This window comes from Semicossyphus pulcher, unplaced genomic scaffold (assembly GCF_022749685.1).
Source record: "Semicossyphus pulcher isolate SPU_LCO1_2020_fin unplaced genomic scaffold, fSemPul1.0.p SCAF_12, whole genome shotgun sequence".
NCBI lineage: Eukaryota > Metazoa > Chordata > Actinopteri > Labriformes > Labridae > Semicossyphus > Semicossyphus pulcher.
The window spans coordinates 3337436-3363304 of NW_027211626.1; the positions used below are offsets into that span (position 1 = coordinate 3337436).

General features: G+C 43.5%; 1 protein-coding gene across 1 annotated transcript in view; it reads left to right on the forward strand.

Annotated features, from left to right (window-relative positions):
* The first annotated feature begins 4145 nt into the window (after positions 1 to 4145).
* The window catches only part of kcnk12 (potassium channel, subfamily K, member 12), a 28773-nt gene continuing 7049 nt past the window's right edge, over positions 4146 to 25869 (forward strand). The window contains exon 1 of the mRNA XM_069659197.1: positions 4146 to 4485. Coding sequence (XP_069515298.1) covers positions 4146 to 4485 — 340 coding nt within the window. The remainder of the gene's footprint in view (positions 4486 to 25869) is intronic.

A 25869-nucleotide genomic window follows, 5' to 3' on the forward strand; every position in this document is an offset into this window, starting at 1 on the left:
TTAATGTTCCATTTTCTATAAGTCTTTTCATTCGGGCTCAGTGTATGAAAGGTAATAGACTGCGTAAAAGAAGTGGACGTCTCCCCTCGCTTTATAAAACCTCAGCACCATATTTGGGCGACAGATTGCTTACTTATTGTCTCTTTCCTGTTTAATAGGCCGCCATGGTGGCAACCAGACATCCTGTTTATGAAGTGTGACACATACACACAGAAAAATAAAACTAAAAACAAGTAGGTTTTAAAAAAATATATTGACACATGTATGAATCTGTAGTTATTTAAAACATCCTGAGCAGCCACAACCCCTTTAAAACTGTTTACACAAATACTTGTTATTTCCTGTTTTATTTTGAAATACTCTGCCTTTTATATTCCTGCTTCCTGTGCCTCATATGTCAACCCCGGCCTGATTAGACTCACCTGTGTCTTGTTTCCCCTTGATTGCCTGTGTGTGTCTCCCCTGTTGTTGCCTTGTTCCAGCAGTTTCCTCGTGAGTGATTTTTGACATTTGGATTATTGCCATGTGATTACCTGTGTACCTCACCTGGACTGGACATTTAACTTTGCCTCTTACTTTTACCTTCCTTGTGTGAATTGTTTTTCCATTGGTTGTTAAAAGGCTTTACAAAAAAGACACATATGTATGTTTCAGTCTCGGTAGCTACGCCCCAAAGTATAACCTGCTTTATCGTCTATTTCTCTCTAAATGGGGCCATTATTTACAAATTCAACATCATGCTCTATTTGAGAAGACCTGAAACTAGTGATAAAGACTATAAAGGTGTTAGGAAAATGTTTACTGAGGTACCAAATCAACTAATTTTCCGATCTAGATTCATATAATCAGACTTCCTTTTGCCCCCTGCTGGACATTAGAAAGAATGCAGGTTTAAGGCACGTTTGCATTCTCTGCTATGAGCACATTTCTAATTCTACTGTTAATAAATTGCTTCCTGTTGATGATACAGACTTTTCACTGACGTCGTCTGTCACGTCCCCGTCCGCTGCTTTCGTACATTTTGAGCTCATGATTGGACTTGACAAGGACAGACTGTGCGATAACTGTGCTGAGCGTGCCCTTGTTCTGTATTCTGCCTTGATATTTGTAAGTCAATTAGCTGGATTAAAAAGCATAATCAATACAGCCATCTTATGCAACCTCCCCGAGTCTTCTCATTAGAAAAATAAGCACCGCCTGTCACAACAACGTGGGTACAAACCACACGTCTCCCCATGTCCTCTCTCCTGAATGCTTATTATTCTTAAGAAGAATTAAAAGTTTGTTTTACGTCAACAGAGCATCACTTCCGAGCTCTACAGTGAATCAGAGCTTCTGCCTTAGTCAGGTAAAGTGTCTTTTTAAAGCATCAGTCGATGTTTCTTCCGGTATTTTCATGGATCAGCTCCTCGAGGTCGCCATTGATTTTGCTAGAATCTCCACTGCCTGTCCAACAACCCCAAAAGGATGGAGCTTTTTTTAAACTGCAATTTGAGCCTTGTGTGGCTTGTAAGGGCTCACTCAGCCGTGTCCTTTGTTCAGGAAATTGTCAATAAGAAGTCTTGACCTGCTGTAAAAGCAGTATAGTGTCTCTTTTTGTGTTCCTTTGTAGATTTTGGCGCATGAACAAACACTGAGTCAGTGCATCGCAGAACCCCTCCATCATACCAGTACGTCTCCTGTTAGGTCTTCAAACTGTGTGGACTGTTTTTCATTTAAATCAAGAGTGACAGCAGGATGAGATCATGTCTGTATTCAGCCATTTTACTGCAGGACCACAGGTGCAACAGGCACACACAAATGCTTAGGACGGATCAATAAGTCCTGATCTGGTATATGATTATTATTTCCAGTACATTTAGCTTAATCGAGTACTTAAGAACCATCCTGAGGTACTTTATGCTTCGACCTCTCTGCATTTCATTGGAAAATATTGAACTTTTTACAGCTTTTAGTACATTACAAATAGAGCTTTACATTTGTTCTTTGTAGACTAAAGTGAAATAGATTAAAGCTCCTGTGAGGAACTTTCAGTTTGTATTGATTTTGGCGACCCCTGTGGACAAAGCCGTACCTCTTATCTCTTTGCTGATTTAGATTTTTCACTATCTGTCGCCGAATGAGGTAGCGCAACGGTGATTGAGCCTATGGCCTGATGGAAGCCTTTGCATATGCAGTATTACAGACTGGGTGTCTGTGGCGACTTTCGTGGAAAAAATCACAAGTGGCGCCCAGTTATCGACGCGTTCTCCATCAGCCAGCAGTGGTTGGTCTGCCAGAGAGAGTAGGCGGAGCTAAGCGGCTGCTTTTCCGCTCTCTGCAAGTGTTGCGAGTAAACAGTAATCTACTATGGCTGAACAAACAAAGAAAAGATGGATGACTACAGATACAACTTCAACAAGAAGTGAAAATCCAAAGAAAAAGAAACAAACTCGACGCTCAGATGAAGCAAACAGTCTGAAAAGGAAAGCGACCATCAGCCAGGAAAATCAAGAGTTACAACCGGAGCCAACCGTGGACGTCACACATGCAACACCAAAAAATCTCATCCAGCTTTCTTTAACAGTCATGTGTATCACTCACTTTAAATTTTAACCCTGGAAAATGTAAACAAAGGCAGCATGCAGTTAATCGTACCGCTGGCGGTTTCAGGCATTAAAAATAAGAAATCATCAGTCTTGCTGCTGATGGTCTGGTTTACTTTTCTAGGTCATAAGGAGTAATCAGAATTAATTTAATTCTGTTTCATAACCAGAGAAAAACTCCTCACAGGAGCTTTGATTAATTGATTATTGGCGATTAATTGAAAATATATTGAACACCCGAACCTTTAAGACATTTAAAATTCAACATGTTGTGGTTCCAAACTGTGCCAAACCTCCTTCTCCCTGTTTCATATCACTGTAAATTGAAAATCTTTAATTTGGACTGTCCGTTAATTGATTATTGTGAAATTAATCAAAATAAACTTGATCACATCCACTAGCTATGATGCAATGCTGCAGATTGATTGTGATGTTTTAAAGAACAGTTAACTGCAACATTACTTATTTCTCATTTATACAGCTTCGATTATAATTCAATATTTTATTCATAATTAATTATTAATTAAAATATGGATTCACACTAAAGTATTCTGCTGCATGATGAGCACTTTTACTTTTAATACTTGATTTTTTACTGGTGCACTTAAGAACGATGTGACTGCAGGGTTAGGAATACTTTTACTCTGTTGTGTTGCTTCTTTTATGACCTGAATGTTTCCTCAAACATTTTTTTATTTCTTTATTTTCTATTGATGAAGCTTTTAGGAACGTTTCCAGCAGCTTAGTTCAGGAGTGTGCCTTTAGATCTGCAAGTTTCCAGTGAGTGGAGTATCCTCAGTGCGCATGGCACGAGGTACAACGGCTGCACTCAAGTGAAAATGTAAATCCTCTGTTATCTGAGGAATACCTCAACTACGGTCGCGCGGGGATGCTGCTTTTCCTCAGCCGACTGCACAACCTAAATGTCTTATTCAGTCTGCTGTCTTTGCTCTGAAGTGGCGGGATGCTGTAGCCTCCGGTTCGTAGCGAGGAGTGATCTCACCATATGCGCTGACAGGATGTAATGTGCCACATGAAAGCTGCAGATTCACGAGCGAGCCTGAGGATGCATGACTTTACCTGAGGACAGGATCGAGGGTTTTCCAGGCATGCATTAACCTTTCCTTTGTTCTTTTCACAGAGGAACATTTTGGTGCAGGGGACCCAGAGGATACTACTACCACTGCTTGCATTTGCACAAAGAAGCGTTCAGCGCGTCCGGTTGGATCTAAGCTGCAGTCCACTTCACACTAACTGCACTGCAACAACTGTTTAGGAAAATGTGTCTTTTATGAAACTGTGCAGCTTCTCTTCGGAACTCTTCGTGGATCTACAGACTTAAATCCACAAGTGGAGCGTTTTTTTCTTCCTCTCAGCTACAGATAATCACTTCACAACTACAATGGGACAACGTGGAGCTCTCACTAGAGGAAATGTTGTCCACAGAAGTGCAGTAAGAGAGCAGGACAGAGACTTTCAGAGGACACCTGCAGACGAGTGAATGCCGTCTCCGATGTGGAGCTTGTCGCTGTCCGACGCGCGCGTGGTGCTGAAATTTGGATGATGCCTGGCCAGCGACTGCAAGGCTGCCGCTCCCTGCACCTGAACGAGGACAACGGCCGCTTCGTGCTGCTCGCCGTCCTCATCATCCTGTACCTGCTGTGCGGCGCTGCGGTCTTCTCGGCCATCGAGAGGCCCTCGGAGCTGCGGGCTCACGGCCGCTGGAACGGGACGCTCCACAACTTCAGCGAGACCTTCAACATCAGCCTGCAGGACCTCAACTCCTTCCTGCGGGAGTACGAGGCTGCTATCGCCGCCGGGATCCGGGCTGACGCTCTGAGGCCACGATGGGATTTTACAGGAGCTTTTTATTTTGTTGGAACTGTGGTGTCGACTATAGGTGGGTGATCTATGCAGCATTCCCCTGACCTTTGCGTCCACTTGGTGGCAAGCATGGTTTCCCTTTAAATACGTGTTAAAAAATCACGTTTTATTTCATATATTTATTCCTACCAAAGCCCATATACAAACCCCAAGCATGCATCAGCTCACAACATTAAGATAATTGGATTTTTAGAAGGTATGGGAGTCTAAGTGGCCAATTTTAGGATCTAATCCCCCAATTAAGCCTCATTCAGGAAAAATAAGTGGGAAATGATTCATATTAATGTGTTCTGTGTTGATTAAATAATCCGCTCATTGCTGTCAGTCTGGGTGTAAAAAGGACCGGAGCTGCCATCCCTCCCCGCTGCTCCTCTCAGCTGGCTTACATGCAGAATAACAGATTAACATTTCTGTTTTTTCCACTCATGTGTTACAATCTGGCTGTGAGGGACTTTGGCAGCGGGGCGACATCTGACTCGCCTGCATGCCAGGAACGGCACACTCATCCCTGGCTATAGGACAGCACCCATGGGTGCAGTCCTTTTTTGCCACATTTCCATTCAAAACCGGCAGGAATGTCAATGAGAAGCCCCGTCTGCTCCCCCTCATTTTAACATTTACTTGTGCGATAGGTCAGAAAAGAGCAAGTGTCCCTCGCAGGGCACCCCGAGGGCCAAGCGAGCGGTGCACTGCATGCCTGATGGCTCCAACACCCCGCTTATACCCCCTCTGCCCCTCCCTCGCTGCCTGCTACAGAGGCATGAGTGAGTGAGCGTGAATGGATGAACAAACAAACACAGTGCAGGTTATCATCCGAGCTGACAGCAGTTGTCTGTCTCTGACCTTGCCCTCAAGACACAAACACACACATAGATACACTCTGCACCTCCGATTAATTGAAAACAGTGGTGAGGGGAGAGATAAGGGAAACTGATGGGTGCACGGGGAGAATTGGATCCACACGAGCAGGAGACCTGTCAGAACTTTATTTACTGTAAGCTGTCAGGAGAGCTTTATTGGCTCCTCTGCCCTCAGATACACAGACGCAGCTCTCAGGGCGCCGTGCACTCAGCTCACCCAGTCGCAGGAGGGGAACCTCAGCAGCTGTGTTTGTGTACATGTTTGTGGCAGGTTGAATTTCTTTGTGCTCCAGTTGTCATGCAGCGGCGCAGTCCTCCCTCAGCAGATCAGATAAACTGACTCAGCTGCTTCAGGGGAACAAAGGCTGATGTCTGTCTACAGTTTTTTGTCTTATTCTTACACTTGCATGGATTTCTGTCTGGATTTCCATCTCGCTTTGATCTCATCCGCCCCCCCTTCCCTCCGGCTTGTGTGCTACTTTTTCAACACGCTTGTGAGCTGGTGATATAAAAGGGATTTGGGGGCCTCCCCACACAACTCTATCAACCCCGGCATCCCCCTGTGCACTCCAGACACTCCTCCCAAACACTTCCCTCCTCCGACTCTGCTGAGGCTTCAAATCAGCACTGACACTTTGCTCCCCTTGATGTGCCTCCACTGTGTTGCTTTGAAGAATGAAAGTGAAGCTGTGGCCAGTTGAGGCATTTGTTTACACAGAGTTTTGGCCGGTCATCTTTGTTGCTACTCGTGTTCTGTTTCCCAATTTCACAACACAAAAAGCACATTGCAGATTTCTTTAAGTCCGGTCCAAACAAATGCAAACTCTGCTTTCATCTGACGACAATAAAACCCTTTGGGAGCGATCGCCAGTTTGTCAGGGCTTCTGGTGTAGCCAGTTATAATTCAGGGAAGCTATATCAAGGATATCCGGGCCAAGAGTTCCGTTTTCGCGAGCCAGTCGAAGAGCAACGTAAGACGCGAGAATGGAGTGCAGAAAAAACATCTACGCCCGGTTGTTAGCAGCATTTATCTGCAGATATTTGTTTATAGAGAATAAAGAAACTCTTTGTCTTTACTGATAGGCGATGAGTTCGAGCACGATTGGAAAGGACTACTTAGACTCGAACGGAAACCAGAACACTTCCAACACCCCAAAATCTTGTCCCTTGCAGGACACCGGTTTGGCTCAGCGGTTAAATTGGTGACCATAAAAGAGGCTACAGTCCTCTATGTGGCGGCCCAGGGTTTAACTCGCCCTCGGCCCTTTGCCACGTGTCGTCCCCATTTCTGCCACTATCCAATGTCCTCTCGCTGAAATAAAGGCATAAAACCCCCCAAAAATGATCTTTAAAAACAAAAAAAATCTTGTCCCTTGCCTACAGATTCTGCATTCATATGCAGATATCTAGACTAAAACATATGCAACAAAAGCAGTGCTATGCTGTGTCTAATTCTTAACATCTTAAGCACTTTTGTAACAAAGACAACCTCAACACAAAGTCCTCTCGGTAGCTTTTGCTCACATAATCTTTCAAAGATAAATATCTCGGCGTAGTTGTTATGAAACTATGAGTGTTTAAATTTCCAATTTCTCCGAGCACTCTAAGGACATAAAAGTTGAGATAGAAGGCTCATCCCTGACCTCAAAAAATGGTAGTGGACAAAAGCTCTCTCAACACACTGTTCTGGAGTTTTCATTCACGACACACAACCTTCCTCTGCCGGCGCCCAGGTGTCATGGAAATGTCTCAGCTGGCAAGAGACAAGAAGTGTTGCTTCCAAGGTCAACAACTAGCTTTCAATCTCAGCTTTTCAGCCAAGTGTTGGAATGGCAATGTCGGTCTGTTGTCTGGTCTGTCCATCAGTTCATGACAAACAACTATTGAACAAATTGCAGAGACATGCAAGATGGTGCCCAATGGATGTAATTCATTCCAGAGTTTGTTGGTTTTCACCTTGCACTACCTGCAGCTCAAACTTTTCCAGTTGAATAATTCCATCAATTAAAAAACAAATCAATCAAATCTAATCTGATTTGTCACATTATTACATACAGACCTTCATAATCCCCAGAGGATGAATCCTCAGGACTTTGGTAATACTACAACTTTGTCTCTCGTGCCGCCAGTACAATATACCGACAGCTCTAAAATGCTTAACTTTGAACTTTTGGTGCTTTAAAGTTATAATCCTGAAGATTTCGTTCTCTTTGGCGGCACCTGTGGCGATAAGCGGTAATTGCGGGAGCACACTTCCCAGATATCCAGACAGTGCTGCATGTGTGACGTCCACGGTTGGCTCCGGTTGTAACTCTTGATTTTCCTGGCTGACGGTCGCTTTCCTTTTCAGACTGTTTGCTTCATCTGAGCGTCGAGTTTGTTTCTTCTTCTTTGGTTTTTCACTTCTTGTTGAAGTTGTATCTGTAGTCATCCATCTTTTCTTTGTTTGTTCAGCCATAGTAGATTACTGTTTACTGGAAACACTTGCAGAGAGCAGAAAAGCAGCTGCTTAGCTCCGCCTACCCTCTCTGGCAGACCAACCACTGCTGGCTGATGGAACACGCGTCACTAACTGGGCGCCGCTTGTGACACCCAGTCTGTAATACTGCAAATGCAAAGGCTTTCATCAGTGGGCCATAGGCTCAATGATCATTGTTTTACCTCATTCAGTGATAGATAGAGACTTAAAAATTTAATTTAAATGAAAATCTTTGAGATTATTACTTTAATTTATGAACAAATATGAGAAAAACTAACAGCAAATGTTTGCATGCTCATCTGTTTTACAAAAATAGTGACCAACCAAAACAACACCTGTTAAACACATGGATGTATAAGAACGAGAAATGATGCCGAGACTCAGTCCTGCTGTCAGTTTGTCCCAGTGGCCACTCGAGGTACTGCACTGACAAAAAACTTCACGTAGATAAAGAGACTGTAAAACTGTTGACAAGAGACATTGAACTGCGCTTCTTTGTATTATGACATTTGTAAGGTTTATATTTTCATAACGTCAGTCCAATTTGATTCGACAGGTTGAGGAATGCAGAGGTTTGCAGAGGCAACAGTAGCAAACAAAGTCTGGTATGCAGCTCCTATAATACGTGCATGGTTGAACATCAACATGTTAGCATTGTCCATTTGAGCATGTTAGCATTGACATTAGCATCCAGCTCAAAGCACTGCTGTGTCTAAGTAAGGCCTATAAGATGGTAAATGGTCTGCACTCACAGCGCCTTTCTCGTCCTACAAATACTCAAAGCGCTTTACTCTAAACGCCACATTCCTCTTTTCAAACACACATTCACACACTGATGGCAGAGGCTGCCATACGAGGTGCCAACCTGCCCATCAGGATCTAATCTAACTCATTCACACACCGATGGCTGAGTATCTTTCCCAAGGACACTTTGACATGTCAATCAAACTCATCCACCGATTGGTGGACGGCCTGCTTCACCTCTGAGCCACCTCTCACACAGCCTGACTGGAGAGACTCTTGTTTTTTTGCTGTTTGCCTCTCAGCTTGTTGAAGCGTTGGATTGAAGAGCTTGTTTGTTTTCGTCAGACTCTTGGTTGTGCTGTCCTGCCCTACATTTTCAGACACAGCTTTACTGTTTGCACGCTCATTAAAGAGGGCGCAAGAGTGTTTCTATTAATACGAAAGCTATTTATAGCGATGGGGGCTGATTGATAGCTGACAACTGCCAATTAGGACAGCCCTCTGTAGCCATTTGTGGGCCTGTTGGTCTAATTATAGCTGCTGTAATGACATTTTGGAGAAATCAGGTTTGAAGCGGTCCAAGGGGGAGTACTTGTTTGGAATCAAGTGTACTTACTGATGGCTGTTTGATCTGAGACTTTTAAGTCTCTGAGATTGAGTGGAACAAACCAGTCAGGGCAGCTCGTCGTTTCTGCATAAAATTCAGCTGCAGGTTTGGATTGTGTTCTGGGCTATTTATTCCTGGGGATGGACTCTACTCGCCTCCTCTTGCCCCTGGCAGCCACTGCAGCTTCTTGCACCATCACAAGATTATCCGCCCACTCAGAAAAGCCACAAAGGCAGACAAAGCAAATAGGACAGTTTAGCAAACACTACAAAACAGACACTCGTACAGTTTGTCCTTTTAAATGAGGCCACGTTTAAGCACCAGGCTTTCCCTAGCTTGCAAAACGAGGAGAGGTGTCGGGGGTGGGCACAGTTAGGGGAAGATGAAACCCTGGCTGGACAGAGCTGCTGCAGCAGGGCGCTCCTCTCTCAGGATACACTGGGACAGGCATTAACCTCATCCCACTGATCCCAGCTTGAAGTTTGATATTCAAAGGGGCCTCATTGGCCTAATAGCTTTGCTGTAATGTACAGTTCAGATACATTACATAATTAAAGGTGTTTTCCTTCTGTTCAGTTGGAGTTTGCAGAGTTGCATCAGATTGAAAAAACCCTCAAAATGTGGCTTAAAGCGGCACTCATCAATATTTCTATTTAACAATGGATCTGGTGACCATGTGTCATGTTCTTATCGATGTTGTTACCTGACACAGCACCAACACTTTACACCACCCGCCCTGTTACTCAGAACAAACGGCTTACTGGTGAGAATAATGGAGCAATTATTGGCCAAAGAGACGGATGTCTTCCTCTGGAGGTAGCTGAGAACAAACACAAGAGGAGAGTGCATATTTGGTGTTCTGTCACATGAAAATACTGTTTGAATAAATGTTGTCTTTGTGCTGGTCTTGGAAATCAGTAGAGGCTGGTGAATGTATCAACAATGGGGGTAATATTAAATCAATGTTTACAGCTTGTTTTGCTGCCATCAAGGTGCCAAAATGAATCAACACTGCTTCAATTAACAGGCCTCTGATACATTAATATAAACTTAAGAGTAGAGTAGCTTTTGTTGCATGCATCTACATGTTTGTGTGCAATTCCTGCAGCAGCATTTGCCCCAGCGTTGCGATATTTTTGCCCTCTGTACGATATGCGGTCGATAATGCCAAAAAAGGCCCAATGCACAAGAATGTTGCCGTCTCAAAGAAAGCCACAATAACAGTTCAGCGATGCATCTGTCACTCATTGCATCTCTGCGCTTGCAAGCAGCTTCCCTGAATGTGCGAGGATTATGAAGTAGATATGGTGCTTTTGTTTTGAAAGGTGATAACGGAAGGAATGATTGTGTAATGGGCTGCACATGACTCATATTGTTAAAGGGAGTAGTGGGATTAAAGGACGGGACCTCTGTGTTGTTACATTAATATGGCGCACAGGGCATTTTGCAATTCAGTGTGCTATTTTGACCCTTTCTCATTTTTTGTTCATATGTACGATTTTTTGAGTCAAATACGATGCAGTACGATGTTGCTGTGTTTTCAGTCTGGCAACACTGATTTGCTCAGACAGTTCTATGTCAAATGGACTCAGCTTGTAGAAGTAAATGAGTCAGTCTGCAGTTTGATATTTGAAGCTAGTGTAAGGCAGTTCACACTGGTTAGGTTTGTATCTCCTCTGTTCCCTTACAAATGTGTTGCTTGTTGTTGCAGGAGGATTGGTTAGTGACGAGAGTTAGTTGAACGGTGCTCACAGCTCATCACATGGACAGTGCTAGCTTGCTGTTGTGTGCCCGAGCTAGAGTCCGCAGCTTAGTAAACGCCTTCACTGATGTTAAATGCTATATGTTCAGTGCTGACCTGCCGAAGGGAAGTAAAGTGCAGAAACGGAAGATTCCTTTAGTGATTTCGACCCACGCACATCGAGACGAGCTAACAGCTAACACGACACTAGCAAGCTTTATACAGCTCGGGTAGTTTTAGTACTTTAAGTAGTAGTTTTTGTCATGTTTGTTGAAATTCTTAGTAAATCCCAACAACAATAATGTCAAAAGCTCGTGCCTGTGCACTCGACGCACCTGAGCAGACTCTCCAACGAGCTAAACCTAGCGAGCTAGCTGCACAAAAATGACAGAGACAGGTAGTTTGATTCGATTCTCTTGTGGACTCATTCTGCTCCATAAACAAGGAGGCACAGAACATTTGTGTGTTCGGCTGCATGCTTTTAAAATGTCGACTACTTTTGCTTGTTTGGCCATAGTTGCCTCATGAAGCTTTCAAGAGGGGGTATTATGTCGTTTCACATTTTAATGTATACAACTTTACACTGTTGGACGTTCAGACTAAATGTGGTTTAGTTTCAAATCTGTAGGTCAAAGTATGTTGGAGTAATCCCCTGCTAAAAAAGTCTCAGTCTGCAGGCTGCTGTGAACGCTTGATTTCAGACAGACTTCTCCAGACGCTTCACTTTTGTGATGTCACAAAGTGGAGGAACTCTATATTTGGGCATCTGCCCGAGACACAGCAGAACTTCCTGCCCCCTTGCACAGTTCAAGGACACGCCCACCCAGCAGCTCAGGCTGCCTCGCAAATTTTTTTCACTCTACCACTCCACTCAACAGCTCTGCTCGTGAAGTTGGCCAATCAGAAGAAAGCGGGCTTTCTTAAAGGGACAGAGTATGTATGAGGGCCTGCCCAGAGCACCAGTGTGAGAAAATTTAGGACATTTTTTAACTGTAAATTATGCTAAGCTACTCCACAGGTGTCACATAGTGAAATATGAAGCTTGAAATTAGCATAATATCCCCCCTTTAAGCTACAACATGTTTTTAAACCTCAGAACACAGTGCAAGAATTTTGCTTAAAGTGAGCATCTCGTCTCTGAGACTGCTTTGAGTTTGAAATATAGTCTGTTATAAACCTAAAGAGGTCACATTTTTCCTGTCAAAGCCAAGACACAGCACCAAAATGTGGAACTCCTGCAACTTTGCAGAATTTGACTACGAATTTAAGAGTTTGCCCACCTGTGTTTGAAATATCAAGTTCCTGTGCAAAATTTGATTTGCCTCTAAAGCCCCCACATCAGGCTCATTAGTGTTCCCCCACAGTAAGTGAAGATGCATCATCGGGTCTAATTTAGTGAAACGCAGCTCCATGTTGTGCCATGAGTCTGAGAAATCACAAGCGATGTTACAGACGCAGCAGAAAGTCTGCAGTCTATTTAATGAACAATAGGTCTGACCTCTACTGAAGGACAGAAAGGACGTGGCTTTAATTGAAGTTTTTTTTAAGTCAAAGAGCCCTTAAAGCTTATTATGTCACAAACAAGAGAAGATGTAAAAATAATAAGCCACATCCTCTCCCTCATGTGTTACTGTGCAGTGTGAGTAAACGTAAAGCCTAATGGTTTGGATAGTTTATCTTCCTCCTCTCGCCAATTTAAAAAGTGCTGATTTGGCAGCGCCGAGGCACCTTTTGTGAGGTCTGTGCGACTATTACACGCTTCCCTGACCACAACGCATGTCTCTGGAATGAAACTGCAAACCAAATTTGTCCCCCGCACTGTACTGCTCCTTGTAAATTCACATGTCTCAGAGGTTACAACACAACATCACCTCAGACTAGCAGAGCGTGCTTTTGGCATTTAAGCAGTTGGAAATGTCACATGATAGACAGCGTGGATCCCTGGAGGCAGGTTGTGTTTTTGCTTTGATGTCGTGTTCTTATTTAGATTAACCGCTCGGTGCCGCCTCGCTGGGACAAAACCATCTGTGTTGGTGTTACTGTCGGTGTATGTTATAAATGTGCTTTCAGGAGGTGGGTGGGAAAGGTTTGCAATCTGTGAAAGCAGATTCATCGACGTGCAGCAGTGTTTCACACTCGTTCCTGCCGTCTGTCTCTCACTTCAGAACTGTTGCTTAACTCTCCCAGACAGTGTTTAATCCTGTCAAACATCTGGAAATCTAATCACTTTTCTCTGCTGCTTATGGCTATTAGAGAAGACGTACTTATTTTGAATCATTCAATCATGCTTTCAAAGCACTTTGAATTGTCTTGTTGCTGAAATGTGCTATATAAATAAACTTGCCATGCCTTACTTTATACAATGTGTTCCTGTGGAACAACCAAGCTTGAACCTCAGAGGTGCAAAAACCTGCAGTTCCTCGAGTGGCCACTTGAGGCTGGCTGCAAAAGCGAGTCAATCCCTATTAGGCCCCATGTTAAAATAAAAAACTATAAAGCGGTATTAAACATGTTTTCAGCCTGGTACGAAAAACTGTTACGTTAGTGTTATACTAGAATCGTAGCTCTGTTTGGGACTAGCTGAGCGCACAAGCAAGTGAGTGAGAGAGACAGGAAGTGAGTGTGCGCATGAGTTACGAGAGTGAACGGGGATCGGAGCAGCGGAGGAAAAGTGTTAACGGTCGCTATAAGAAAATAACAGAACAACTGTACAGTTAAGTCTAATAGTGTAATAAAGCCACAACTCCTCAAGACTCAAGCCGCGCTGCTGTGTCTTGCTTGCTGCTGGTGTATTAAAGTGACATGAGTTAGCCTCAAAGCTAGCTACAGCTTCGGCCCTGGAGAAGAGCGATAAGTCTCCCCTGCTCTTTCTGGCTACGGTTGGGTCGCTGAAGCAGGAAAGGTTAACACAAGCTAATTCCTCTTTTCATGACATGTACCAAGGCGAATTAATATACAATTTACCCGTTTAATTTATAGTAACTTATAGATAAGACATGTTTTTTTTGAGTGACAGGTTTGGTGTCACCTCAACCAAATCACTCGAACTTCACAGCCATATTTGTGTTGTTGGTGCCTGTTTATTGTACCAACAGGCCGTCCAATTAGTCTATGCTCCAGTTTTAATTTATTAACACGTTAGCTTTAATTAGCATGTATGCTGGCTTGTAAGAACGTTCAGTGTTTGTCATACGTTGATTAATTTGTGGTGTCCAGTGCATAGCAGTCATGATTTTTGTTGGCTTTTCCCAGCAGAGAAGACAGCGGGCCAAGGTCAATAGATGATCAGCTGTTTTAAGCTAGCCGGTCTGTGCTGTTTATCTGCTTGTTGCTCTCGGAGGTTTGAGGGAGCAAGTGTTGAGTCAGCTACGTTCCAAAAGCTCTCTTAGCTTCTTCCATCCATCCATTATCTGTACCGCTTATCCTGTTCAGGTCGGGCTGGAGCTTCTCCCAGCTGTCATTGGGCAAGAGGCGGTGTCAATTTAGAGTCACCAATTAACCTAACGAGCACGTCTTTGGACTGTGAGAGGAAGCCAGAGTACCCAGAGGGATGCACAGGGAGAACATGCAAACTTAGCTTCTTAAAACTTATAAATGAACAACTCCGGTTAGTTATATGCTAATATAATCTTATTCTGTGGGGTATGCAATCGTTAACCAGCTCTTCCTGCTGCTACTGAATTAGCCACAGGCACGGACTGTTCAAATTCTCGTCCAAATCTGGTCACTTCTGGCTCCTGGAAACCAACATGGGGACGGCCAAAATGTCAAAGTCCAGGCTTTAAAAAGGCAGTGGACAAACAATGTGTGACGTCACTGTGGCTACGTCCGTTCTTTATTCAGTCTGTTGGGACAAAATCGCCATAGTTACAAAATAGAGCCTGCTTATATTACACAAGTAGTACTCTGGTCATCGTCACTCTCCTTTCTTTACCTCGTCTCTGCTGCTGACGTCTTTTTCCCCCCTCTCCTCCCTTTAGATCTCCCGGGCTGCTCTGTGAAATCACAGACTCAGAGAAAATGTCACTGTTAAAAGTGGAAAACAGAGGGACCTTCAGTCACATGAAAGGCACTGGGGGTCTCTTTAGATTGTGTGCAGTCCAGAAGCTCAGCACAAAAATTGTGTCCCAGATGAGGAAGGGGAGCCAAATTGCACCGCTGCAGCATAAACGGTGCAGGCGACTGTGGCTAAATTAATCCAGTTGCTGTGTTACCAACCATTAAAGATGTGATAACCATGTAATATTTAAACTGGATAAAAGTGCTATTTCTAACTGCTTAGTTTACAGACTGAGTGCCCGAATGCTAAGAGAATAACTGTAACTAACTAAAAGGACAAGATATCACCATGCCAGAGGATGATTATGGAGCTTTAAGTGTACCGGAGGGGGAATAGAATAAATGACTCAGTAAATGACATCTGGTAAATTAACAAATAATTCAATAGTTAAGAAATAAACTGTTCTCCAGATACCTGCAAAAACATTGTATCCCATCATTTCTGCTCCCTCTCCCTGCTCCCGTCCTGGGTGCCTCCTGGTGTAGAGTTAAAGGTGTGTGTGTTTGTCCGTGTGTGTTTGTGCGCAGGGCAGACCTGCTGAGAAGCACCAGCTTCAATAAATCTCCATCCTAACTTGACTGCTGCTGTACAGGATGGCTGTACACACCTCTGCGCTCTGTCTCAGCGGGTCATAAATCAGCCCCGGCCTGCTAAGGCGTGTCCTCGCCTTAACTCACAGGCTCAGATCATCATGGCCGAGTGATACCAAGATCATTTTAGAGGACACAGCAGATTTGCGGTGCTTCCTCTTCCTCCTCCTCCAACTGATTAGCATTTTACTGATTCTGCTCTTTGCACTGGGAAAAAATCCTGGGACCGGATGAACTCCTGATGCCTCTGACCTGCGTCCACTGGGCTTTATTTCCACGCCCATTTTACATTCTGTTCTGGTGTTAATATTTTGATCATCATAATTTTCCCTGACAACTAAATTTGCACCGGTGCTGCTGATGTCATTGCTGACTTGCAGCTACCAGAGTTTAAAATTTCCCCACAAGCAGAAAAACTTAGAGATAGTTGGCAACCTTTGACGCAGCAGAGTCACACGCTTACAGGGGGAGGTGTTGCCCTTTTGCAAAACAATTCCTCTCCTGCAACTTGGGGTCATGTATATGAATCATTATCAATGTTACTAAGCAGCAAGTTGGCGGACAGTGTGATTTGGCAGTGACTTGTCTGTGTGAAGTACGGGCTGCTTGTGTAAGAAAAGAGAGAAAAGAGGATGTGCTGCACTGTTGTATCCTTCAACCGAAACCATTTACAGCAGGAAAGTTGTCGCATATTGAATTTCAGATTTGCAGAGCATCAGTGAAATCCTTCAAACCAGAGAAAAAGCAATAACTCACGGGAGACTTTGCAAAGCGGAGGCACACATGACTTTTGAGCTCGACCTTGAATCAGTAAGGTGGGTGATCATTATGATTAGATTACAAGATGGAAACGTTGACAGAGTCACTTTGTCATCCCTGAAGCCTGAAATCGTACCAGTGGGAGTCATTGCCACTGAATATTACACATCAGCTCTCAAGACAAATGACAAAACACAAGAGGCAGACCTGTTCTGTTATGTTGGAGAAGGGAGACTTACTGAAGAGCGTACATATGTAAGGTTAAGGGGCAAACCTTTGGAGAGGAGAATTTAAGCCAAAGCAGATGTGGCACAAACTGCAGTTCCTTGAGTGGCCACTTGAGGATGGCTCCAAAAGTGAGTCAATCCCCATTAGGCCCCATGTAATCTCAATTTACAGACTGTACATAAAAATGTAGACTCTGTAGGCACATGACTGGATTATGGTATGGCAAGTGTTCTGGTTTCTGTTTGTAGTACGTTCGTAGTCCGAGTAATATTGACCAATCACGTATCAGCAGGCTGCAGGGTATGCAGGAAAAACAGTCCGTGTGGAGAGAACGTAATGCACCATCAGCGTCATCTGATGAGGATTTAGCTTCTTATTAATCTCTATAAACAAACATCTGCATGCTAACCGCTAACAATCTGCTCTCGGTCAAAAATTCAACTTGAGTTAAAATCGCTTGATGCTGCGTCTCGAAAGCCGTTCAGCGTTTAGATTTCCCGACTTCCTCGAATGCATAAGAAACGATCGATCCGACCTCCGTTCAAACAACAAATTTTAAAGTAGTTTTCTCCTCTTGCGGTCAGACCTGACAAAGCTTCATTGTGACTTGTTACTAATCTGCATCATGATGTTGTTATTTCAGGAAACTTAAGAGCCGTTAATTAAAGAAAATCTGTTTGTTTTTCGGCTTCATCCTGCCGAAGTAAGCCGGAGTGCAGCCTCCGTGTAACTTACTGTTTACAGTGAAACTGAGACTCAGCACAAACAGATGAGCGGGCGCTCCTCCGGGGGATGGTATGAAATGAGAAATGAGAAACATTTGGAGGGGTTGAAATTCGATCACTTTTGATCTGAACACACGGTCGCTCCTCAAGTTGCTAACTGGACTGTAAACAATGCAACGCGCGGAAAAAAGGAAGTCTTGACTGGAAGTTCTTATCGCTAACCGCTGGCTAAATCGGACTGCCCGACATGTTCACTGTTGCTCCCAGAGGATATATCGTTGGCGATGGGTTATAGCCTATGGGTTAAACAGCCAGCTTTACAGCAGAACCAAACGTGGTTACAGCCAGATAATAAGAACGTATAACTGATCTGTTTCAATTATATTAAGGCTTATTAGGAGCGATTAAAGGGCAGAATCTGGCACATTAATTTGCCAGCTGAATAGCTCTGCACCAGAGCTTGTTGAAAACTGGAAACTACATTCAGTACGGGCGATGTTGAAAATAAATTAGATAAAAGGAAACAGCACACTTGAGCCTCACTTCATTTACTACAGTATTTATTTCAGTGAATCATGAGAGCTTCTCAGAGCAGATCATCTGGATTGACTGGATGTATTTAATGAGCTGGTGGTTCTTTTATCGGACCTTAAATAATTCAGCGGTTCTTCTTCACTAACATTTGGCATGCATTTTGATTTTCCTCATAATGAAAGATTTATTATCCCTAGAAAGCACCAGATCACACGTAGCTGAATGTGCTGAAACGCTTGTGTTTTGCCAGCGTTAACAAATTACCCATCCACCCCTGGGCTGGCAGAGTCAGACTCATAGTGTGCACATTCAGTTAATAGAATATAAAGCATCATTTAATTGTGAGCAGCAGAGCATCACTTCTTCATTTCTCTGAGGCAGTTTGATCCGTGTATGATCCAAGATCATGATTGCAGCTGTCAGTGACTTAGCAGCCCCTGACAGGAATCTGGTTCTTGCACCGCCTTAAATTTCAGGCACTCGTGCTCTCACATTAGGGGGAATGAAAAACCATTAACTCGTATGTTTGCTGAGCTTGAAACATTCATCTCCTGCTGGTGTCTGATTGGACTGTTTTCATGTTTTCAGGCTGTTTTTGTTTGAGCTAACTGAACCTCAGCTCTTATTTGGAAGTTCAATCAAGAGATACTTTAACGATGATGCTGTGGTCATAAATCATGGTCAGAAGTCTTTGGTGCTTGGACTCGACATTGACATATGGTGATTGAAGGGTGTTGGCCCTGAGCTGCAGCAAGACCACTGACAGGTGAAGTGAGGAACATTGATTATCTCGTTACAATGGCACCTGCCAGAGGGTGGGGTATGTTAGGCAGCAAGTCAACATTTTGTCCTTCAAGTGTGTAAGGATGAGGTGAGATGGGTCAGAGCATCTCCACAGCTGCAGCTCTTGTGGGGTGTTCCCGGTCTGCAGTGGTCAGGACCTACCACAAGTGGTCAAGCAAGGAAAAAGACAGGGTCATGTGGCCAAGGCTCATTGAGTGAAGGCTGACCCGTGTGGTCCGATCCAACAGAAGAGCTACTGAAGCTCAAAATACTGAAAAAGTTCATGCTGGACATGTTGGCTGCTTCACTGTCGCCCATGTTGCTACAGCTTCTCCCTGTCAGCCTCTGCAGTCAACTCTCTCTCTCTCGTCTGATTCGTGCTTTACGTCCGGTTGCATCTTCAGCGCATGGTTTGCAATGATGCATAGGCTAATTAATCATCTCTTCCATGTGTAATTGAGCCATCAGTTAAGGTTGAAATTGGCCTTAATGTTGGGGGAAAACCTTTGGGCTGCATGGTTGTGCAGTGGTTAGCGCTGTCGCCTCACAGCTAGAAGGTCTTTCCGTGTGGAGTTTGCATGTTCTCCCCGTGCATGTGTGGGTTCCCTCCGGGTACTCCGGCTTCCTCCCACTCCTCCCATTGGTGACTCTAAATTGCCTGTATGTGTGAGCGTGAAAGGCTGTCCCTCTCTGTGTGTCAGCCCTGTGATTGACTGTCCATCAGTCCACGTGTAACCCCGCCTCTCGCTCACTGACAGCTGGGATAGGCTCCAGCCAGATAAGCGGTGTAGATATTGATGAGGGAATAAAAGTAAAACAATTTCAGAGAATGAAACTGAAAATATAAATACCTGAAAACGTTTCTTAAGTACAGAAATGAAGCATTTGTACGTTGTTACTTCCCACCTCAGCATGTGCCATAAAAGTACAGTACATTAAATGTGTTGTCATGTTAGCATGAGCATTAAATCTGTAATGTGCTGAGCATGGAGGCTTATCACACGGATCTGAGGATGATAGTGTTTCAAAAGCACCACCTGGACAGGTGTGTTTACTTTAGGGAATAATACAGGAGGGCTTTATGTAGCTAAGCTTTTATTCAAACACTGACTGTGCACACAGTGCATGATGATAGGAAACACAAGGACGTACCCTTTAGATCAATCAGGGAGAAGCAATCAATCTGATGAGAGAGCGACTCCTCACTCACATGAAAGGACAAAATCTGTTCTTACTGTTTGCAGAAAGACAATAAAGCCACATGAACCTTAATTTATTCTGCATATGATCAATGTTCTGTGAGACTGCACAACAGTGGATCCATGTTGGACTCTTTTCAGTTCTTTTAAATTTCTGCAAAAATTTTTGCAGAAATTTAAAAACAGATCGAAAAACGAAGGAAGAAAGAATAACTGTTGGCGCGGATCCAAAGACAATGCAGCGTATTATTTGGACGATAAATCAATACAGACAGCGGCGGAGTCATCAATCCTCCAGACTCTCTTTGCTGCTGAATTAAGTACTGAGACACAATTTAAAACACAGGAGTGGATTCAGTTACGCTGGAGCCAAACGAATCACAGAGTCAGAGAGAGAACGTCTTTTTGTCTGTGCTGCTCTTACCTTGTTACCTCCAACAGTGTGTAAATGTTTGAGCTGTAATTTATATCTGCATTGACTCAGAACACCTCAGTCAATTATTTCTAATTATTGCACAGCCATGTGTAGCACAAAACACTCATTATCAATGCTTTGACAGGCAGAACAGACGCCATTAACATACGGCCTATACTTTGTGTGTGGGTGAGCTGAGGGTGAAATTCAAAGCGTTGTTTTGCTTCAGGGCTCCATAGAAATATTGTATGAAGCACTGGTTGTTTTTAAATATTACTATAGTCTGTCTAATTAAAAGGATTAATTGGAAATGTGGCTTTAAATGATAAAATGCATGTGATATGAAAGTTGAGGGTCTCATTAAGCATCCACTAAAACATGGGTGAAAATAAACCTTTATAATCACAGGATAACCAAGGAATAATCTAGAAGATTTTCATTTTAATCAATGTTAAGTCTCTATCTGTCGCTGAATGATGTAACACAATGGTGATTGAGCCTGTGGCCCACTGATGAAAGCCTTTGCAGTATTACTGACTGGGTGTCTGTGGCGACTTTCATGGAAAAAATCTCAAGCAGCGCCCAGTTAGTGACGCGTTTTCCATCAGCCAGCAGTGGTTGGTCTGCCAGAGAGGGTAGGCGGAGCTAAGCGGCTGCTTTTCCGCTCTCTGCAAGTGTTGCGAGTAAACAGTAATCTACTATGGCTGAACAAACAAAGAAAAGATGGATGACTACAGATACAACTTCAACAAGAAGTGAAAATCCAAAGAAAAAGAAACAAACTCGACGCTCAGATGAAGCAAACAGTCTGAAAAGGAAAGCGACCGTCAGCCAGGAAAATCAAGAGTTACAACCGGAGCCAACCGTGGACATCACGCATGAGACACTGTCTGGATATCTGGGAAGTGTGCTCCCGCAGTTACCATTTATCGCCATAGGAGCCGTCAAAGAGAAGCTGAGAGATAGCTAACTTAACTACAGTAGAATGTAATGGTTAAAACATTAGTGTGGTGAATAGAGAGGATCATGCAGACAATCATTCAATCATGTGAAATGGGAGATTCTCCGTGTAGCTAAAAGGTTGTCATATTCTATAGAGAAAACGTATCTTATTCCTTAGTTATAGCCACAGTCCAGCTGATAATGGGAGGTCTGACTTCCATTTCACCGATAAACATTTTTTGGCAATAGCCAGTAAGACCCCTGTAAGCTTTATGGAGTGACTATGTGTAAGATTAGAGTTTAAGAGGTTGCCCAAAAGGCATATCTGGGATCCATTGGGGAAGTAACTCCATGGATCATAGATAAAGCATCACAGATCGCCTGCCAAAAGCCTTGTAGTTTGTTACACTGCCAAGTGGAATAAGGAAAGTGCCCTCTGCCAGACCGCAAAACAAAGGGATGAGAGATTGGTGTTGAGGGCAGCCTTAAACGTTATGTTTGAAGCTCTGCCATTTCAAAAAATCACTTTCACTGGTCACTGAATGGTGAGTTACAAAATGTTTTGCTGTTCATATCAGTTAGCCGTTAGCATAATCATGCAACGTTAGCTGAGATGTACCTATTTGTTTTATAAGCTATGAATGCAATGCTAAATGATAGCTCTGTAGTGTTAGCTTGTGCCGTTTTATCAAAGAACTAAACTCCCTCTGACGATTCTCAACAACCTGCAGCCGAAAAAAGTCAACCCAGTCGATACCTGCAGCCATCAGTAATCATCAGCAGACTTCACCAACAGGATAGCTGCTGTGTTACTTTTCCTGTGATTGGTTTGCAGGGTTAATTGTTATTTTCATAATAAATATCTGGCTCAACCACACCAAACTCTGCGGTGGCCTACAGGGGCAATCAGGCTGCAGTGGCCCAAACAGTTTCCATTAGTTTCTGCACAGCAGTCAGCGGTACATGGATAACAGAGACACTCCGCTACAGCGGCGTCAAACATTACAAAGTCTGATAAGTCATAAATTCACTGTCTCGTCTCCCTCCGTCTCTCTCCCGTCAATAATAAACCATTTACACTGAGCGCCCCCTGCAGGCCTGGAGCACTGATCTTGTGCTGACTGGGTTTGAAGCGTTTTTCTTTTGCATTTGTTTTCATGGTTAGTTTGTGTTTTTTACTTAATTTTCTACTTAATTTCTGTGCTTGCAGCTGGTTGAAGTTGATGCATTTTTCAGCACCGTTTTTTTTTCTGGCAGCGTGTTTCCATCGTTGCATTTGTTTTTTGTACTTTTGCATGTGTTTCTGAATTTACGCCTGTGTCCTCTAACGGAAACTGTTTGGGCCGTAGCAGCACGATTGCCCTTGTCGGCCACCGTAGAATTCAGACCCAATTCAGGAGAGTGTCTAAAGACTTAATTGACAATATTTGGAGTTTAGATTGAAATGCAGACACTTTTATGGACCTTATTTGGATTTTGTTTTTCCAGATGCTTTAAGCATGCAGATACAACACACAGCCGCATTTAAAATTAGATTTAATATACTCTGACCTATTCTTTAATCTGTTTTTTTGTGGTGCAAAGTGTGAATGTTCCTATTATTTTCCAGTCTGCCAGTAATCCTTGCAGCTCCTCGGCAGATGGTGCAGTGATGATGTCTGGGGTCTGGCCGTGTTTCTGCTTCCTCAGCCCTCTGTCCTCTCTGCAGACCCCCGCCACGCCTCCCCGTGACTAATTATTTCCTGTTCGCCACAGAGACACAGTCATCAGAGCGATGTGGCGTTCTCTGTTGCAGCTTCTATCAGGTCAATTTAAGAGTATTCACAGCAGTGGGACGCAGTCGGTTGGACTTGTTTTTAAGCTCAGTAATTGGGGACATGAAGAGGCAGCAGGAGGCAGAGGTGAGGATTGTGGTTTGCAAAACAGTCTCACAATGAACCTTTGGGTCTATTTTCAGGTCCTCCGGGGGTCGCGTGTCCTCCATGACAATCAGCGACCTTCAGAGAGACGAGTGGACTCACAGCCCACGTCCTTCATTCAGACACAGGCAGATGACTGAGTGCTTTCAGTTACCCTCTATAACCCTACATGTGGCTATACATTAGGAGCTGTTCTCCTCCCCCCTTATTGTGTACATCGGTAGCTGAGTCCATTCGTTCTGGCTGTAATTGTACTCATTCAGCGTCTCCAGCTTGAGACTGAAATGTGCTCGGCTTTGTCATCGTTGGCCTTGTGAGGTTTTGTTCCAGGAAGAAGAATCAATGTCTTCTTCAGGATACTTTTTCTTAAAAGTGTCAGTTAAGCGTCGAGCAAATATGCCCCCAAGCTCCAAGGTGAGCTACCTGCAATAACTCTACTTCACATACCAATTATTAAACAGATTATTTTTCTGTAATTTCTCTTTTAATCGACAATTAAATGATATATCTTTCTGTTTTTTGCCAGTTGGACTGTTTAAAGTGAATGTCAACTATGACGCCGTACGAGTACGAGAGTAGAGAAGAGTAATGTTCTGAGAAAAAACTCGACAATTCCCAGATGAAAGGAGATTTTGTAAGAAACACATTCTTTACTGCCCCGTTTGGTTGCGGCGGCTGTGGCTCAGTGGTAGAGTCGGTCGTCTCTCGATTGGAAGGTTGGGGGTTCGATCACTGACTGCTACAGTCACATGTTGAAGGGCAAGACAATGAACCTCAAATTGCTCCCGGCGGCATAGCCATCTAGTATGAATGTATAGAGCCTGATTAGAAACTGGCACTTCGGTCATTACCATCAGTGAGCGAATGGTATGAATGTGACATGTAGTGTAAAAGCGCTTTGAGTGGCCGGAAGACTGTAAAAGTGCTATATAAGTACAGTCCATTTACACATTGTCACCTGACTTCAGCACCACATCCAGCCAGAAGACAGCTTCCAGAGGTGACACTACAGAGGGGCACCTACAGTTCTGACACATCTGGTGACTGACCAATGTGTGACGTGGAAGTGTTAAACTAGCTTGTCTGTCTGGTGGTGGTGTACATTTGGCTATTTCTGTCTGTCCCAAAGGTCACAACTCAATGGGGGAAAAGGCGTTTGAGTTTGCTGCTTCCTACACGTGGAACGAGTTTCAAAAGGACCTGGAATTAAAGGAACCGATCTCATTGGATGCTTTTAAGGCACTCTTGAATAACTCGGAGGCAGACACATCGGGCTGCAGATGTTCTGCTTGAGATTTTTATGATTGTGGTTGTTTTAGACAAAGTTTGACTGGTTTGACTTGTAATTTAATGTCTTTTATTGTATTATAGTCACATATTCTGTGTTATGTTTGTATGTATGGCTGCTCATAGTTTGTCTGAAACTTTGTTTATGTGCTGCTGCCTGTCTTGGCCAGGAGCTTTTTCATGGTTAAATTAAAAAAATGACATTTTAAAGCTGTTTAGCTAAAAGCAGCTGCGCCTTGTGATGCTACGAAGGCAGAAAGAGTGAGCAGACACACCTAACATCCGGGCCAAAACACCAGAACAAGCAAGCATACATCCATCCATCTATTATCTATACCCCTCATCCAGTTCAAGGTAGCAGGTGGACTGGAGCCCATCGCAGCTGTCATTGGGCGAGAGGCGGGGTTACACTTGGACTGACCGGCAGTCAGACAACCTTTCATGCTCACATTCACACCTACGGGTAATTTGGAGTCACCAATTAACCTAACAAGCATGTCTTTGGACTGTGGGAGGAAGCCGGAGTACCTGTAGAGAACCCACGCATGTACGAGAAGAACATAGGCCCGCTACGTCCGAACCGTGACAGCGCTACCACTGAAAAGATGTTAAAATGCTGCTTCAAGCTCAGAGGAACGGCAGAGTTGTGGGATTCTCTATGGGTTCTGTAGTACAATGAAAACACTTTTTTATTACTATAATGTGTAATGAGAAATGTAGCAGCTTTTAACTTTAAAGTCTTCAGTAGAAACTTCTGTGAGGATCGAGGGAGAGCCACAGAGAGGGCAGAAAAGTTGGAATACACGGAGCACTGAACTAACAAATTCATAGCTTTCAATGTTTTTATTGATTTGTTTTCAATACTAATCAAATAAAGGAAAATAAAGCCAGCATTACGTGGCATTCAGCCTGGGGGAAAGGCTTAAATCTTTCCACTAAAACTGCTGTGATTTTATGATTATATGCTTATTGAAAAATCGCTTCTACTCCCTCATTGTTCGGATACACACACCAATACAAAACAGAATATCTTGCCTGGGGAAATTTCACCCGCTGCCCTTTATAGGTTAAGATTTAATAGCTGCCGTTTACTCTGCTGCACTGCAGACTCTCCAGATAATGAAGTACGTGTTGTAGATTTTGTGCAGATCTCCTTCACTCAGAGGCTCTCTGCTGTTAGATGTGATGATTGATTACCGCTTAGAGGCGAGTGGTTTGGTAATTGTTACAAATGCAATGCAGAGAGTCCATCAATACCTCTATTAGCAACACGCTCAGGAATCTGTTGTTTGTTTGCATCCTTATTTTACTACAAACCCTGATGAGCCCATTATCATTTTCCATTGGTTTTTAATGAGACTTCTTTATCTAAATTGAGTCTGATTGCTGCAGAGCACATGAGATCTAAACTTGACCTGAACACTAAAATCACCAAGCATCTATTTTTGTCTCCAGCTCATTTTATTTCCCAGCAGTCTGATAATCATTAGAGCATCTTCTTCTTCGTCTCTTAAATCTGTCAAAACGC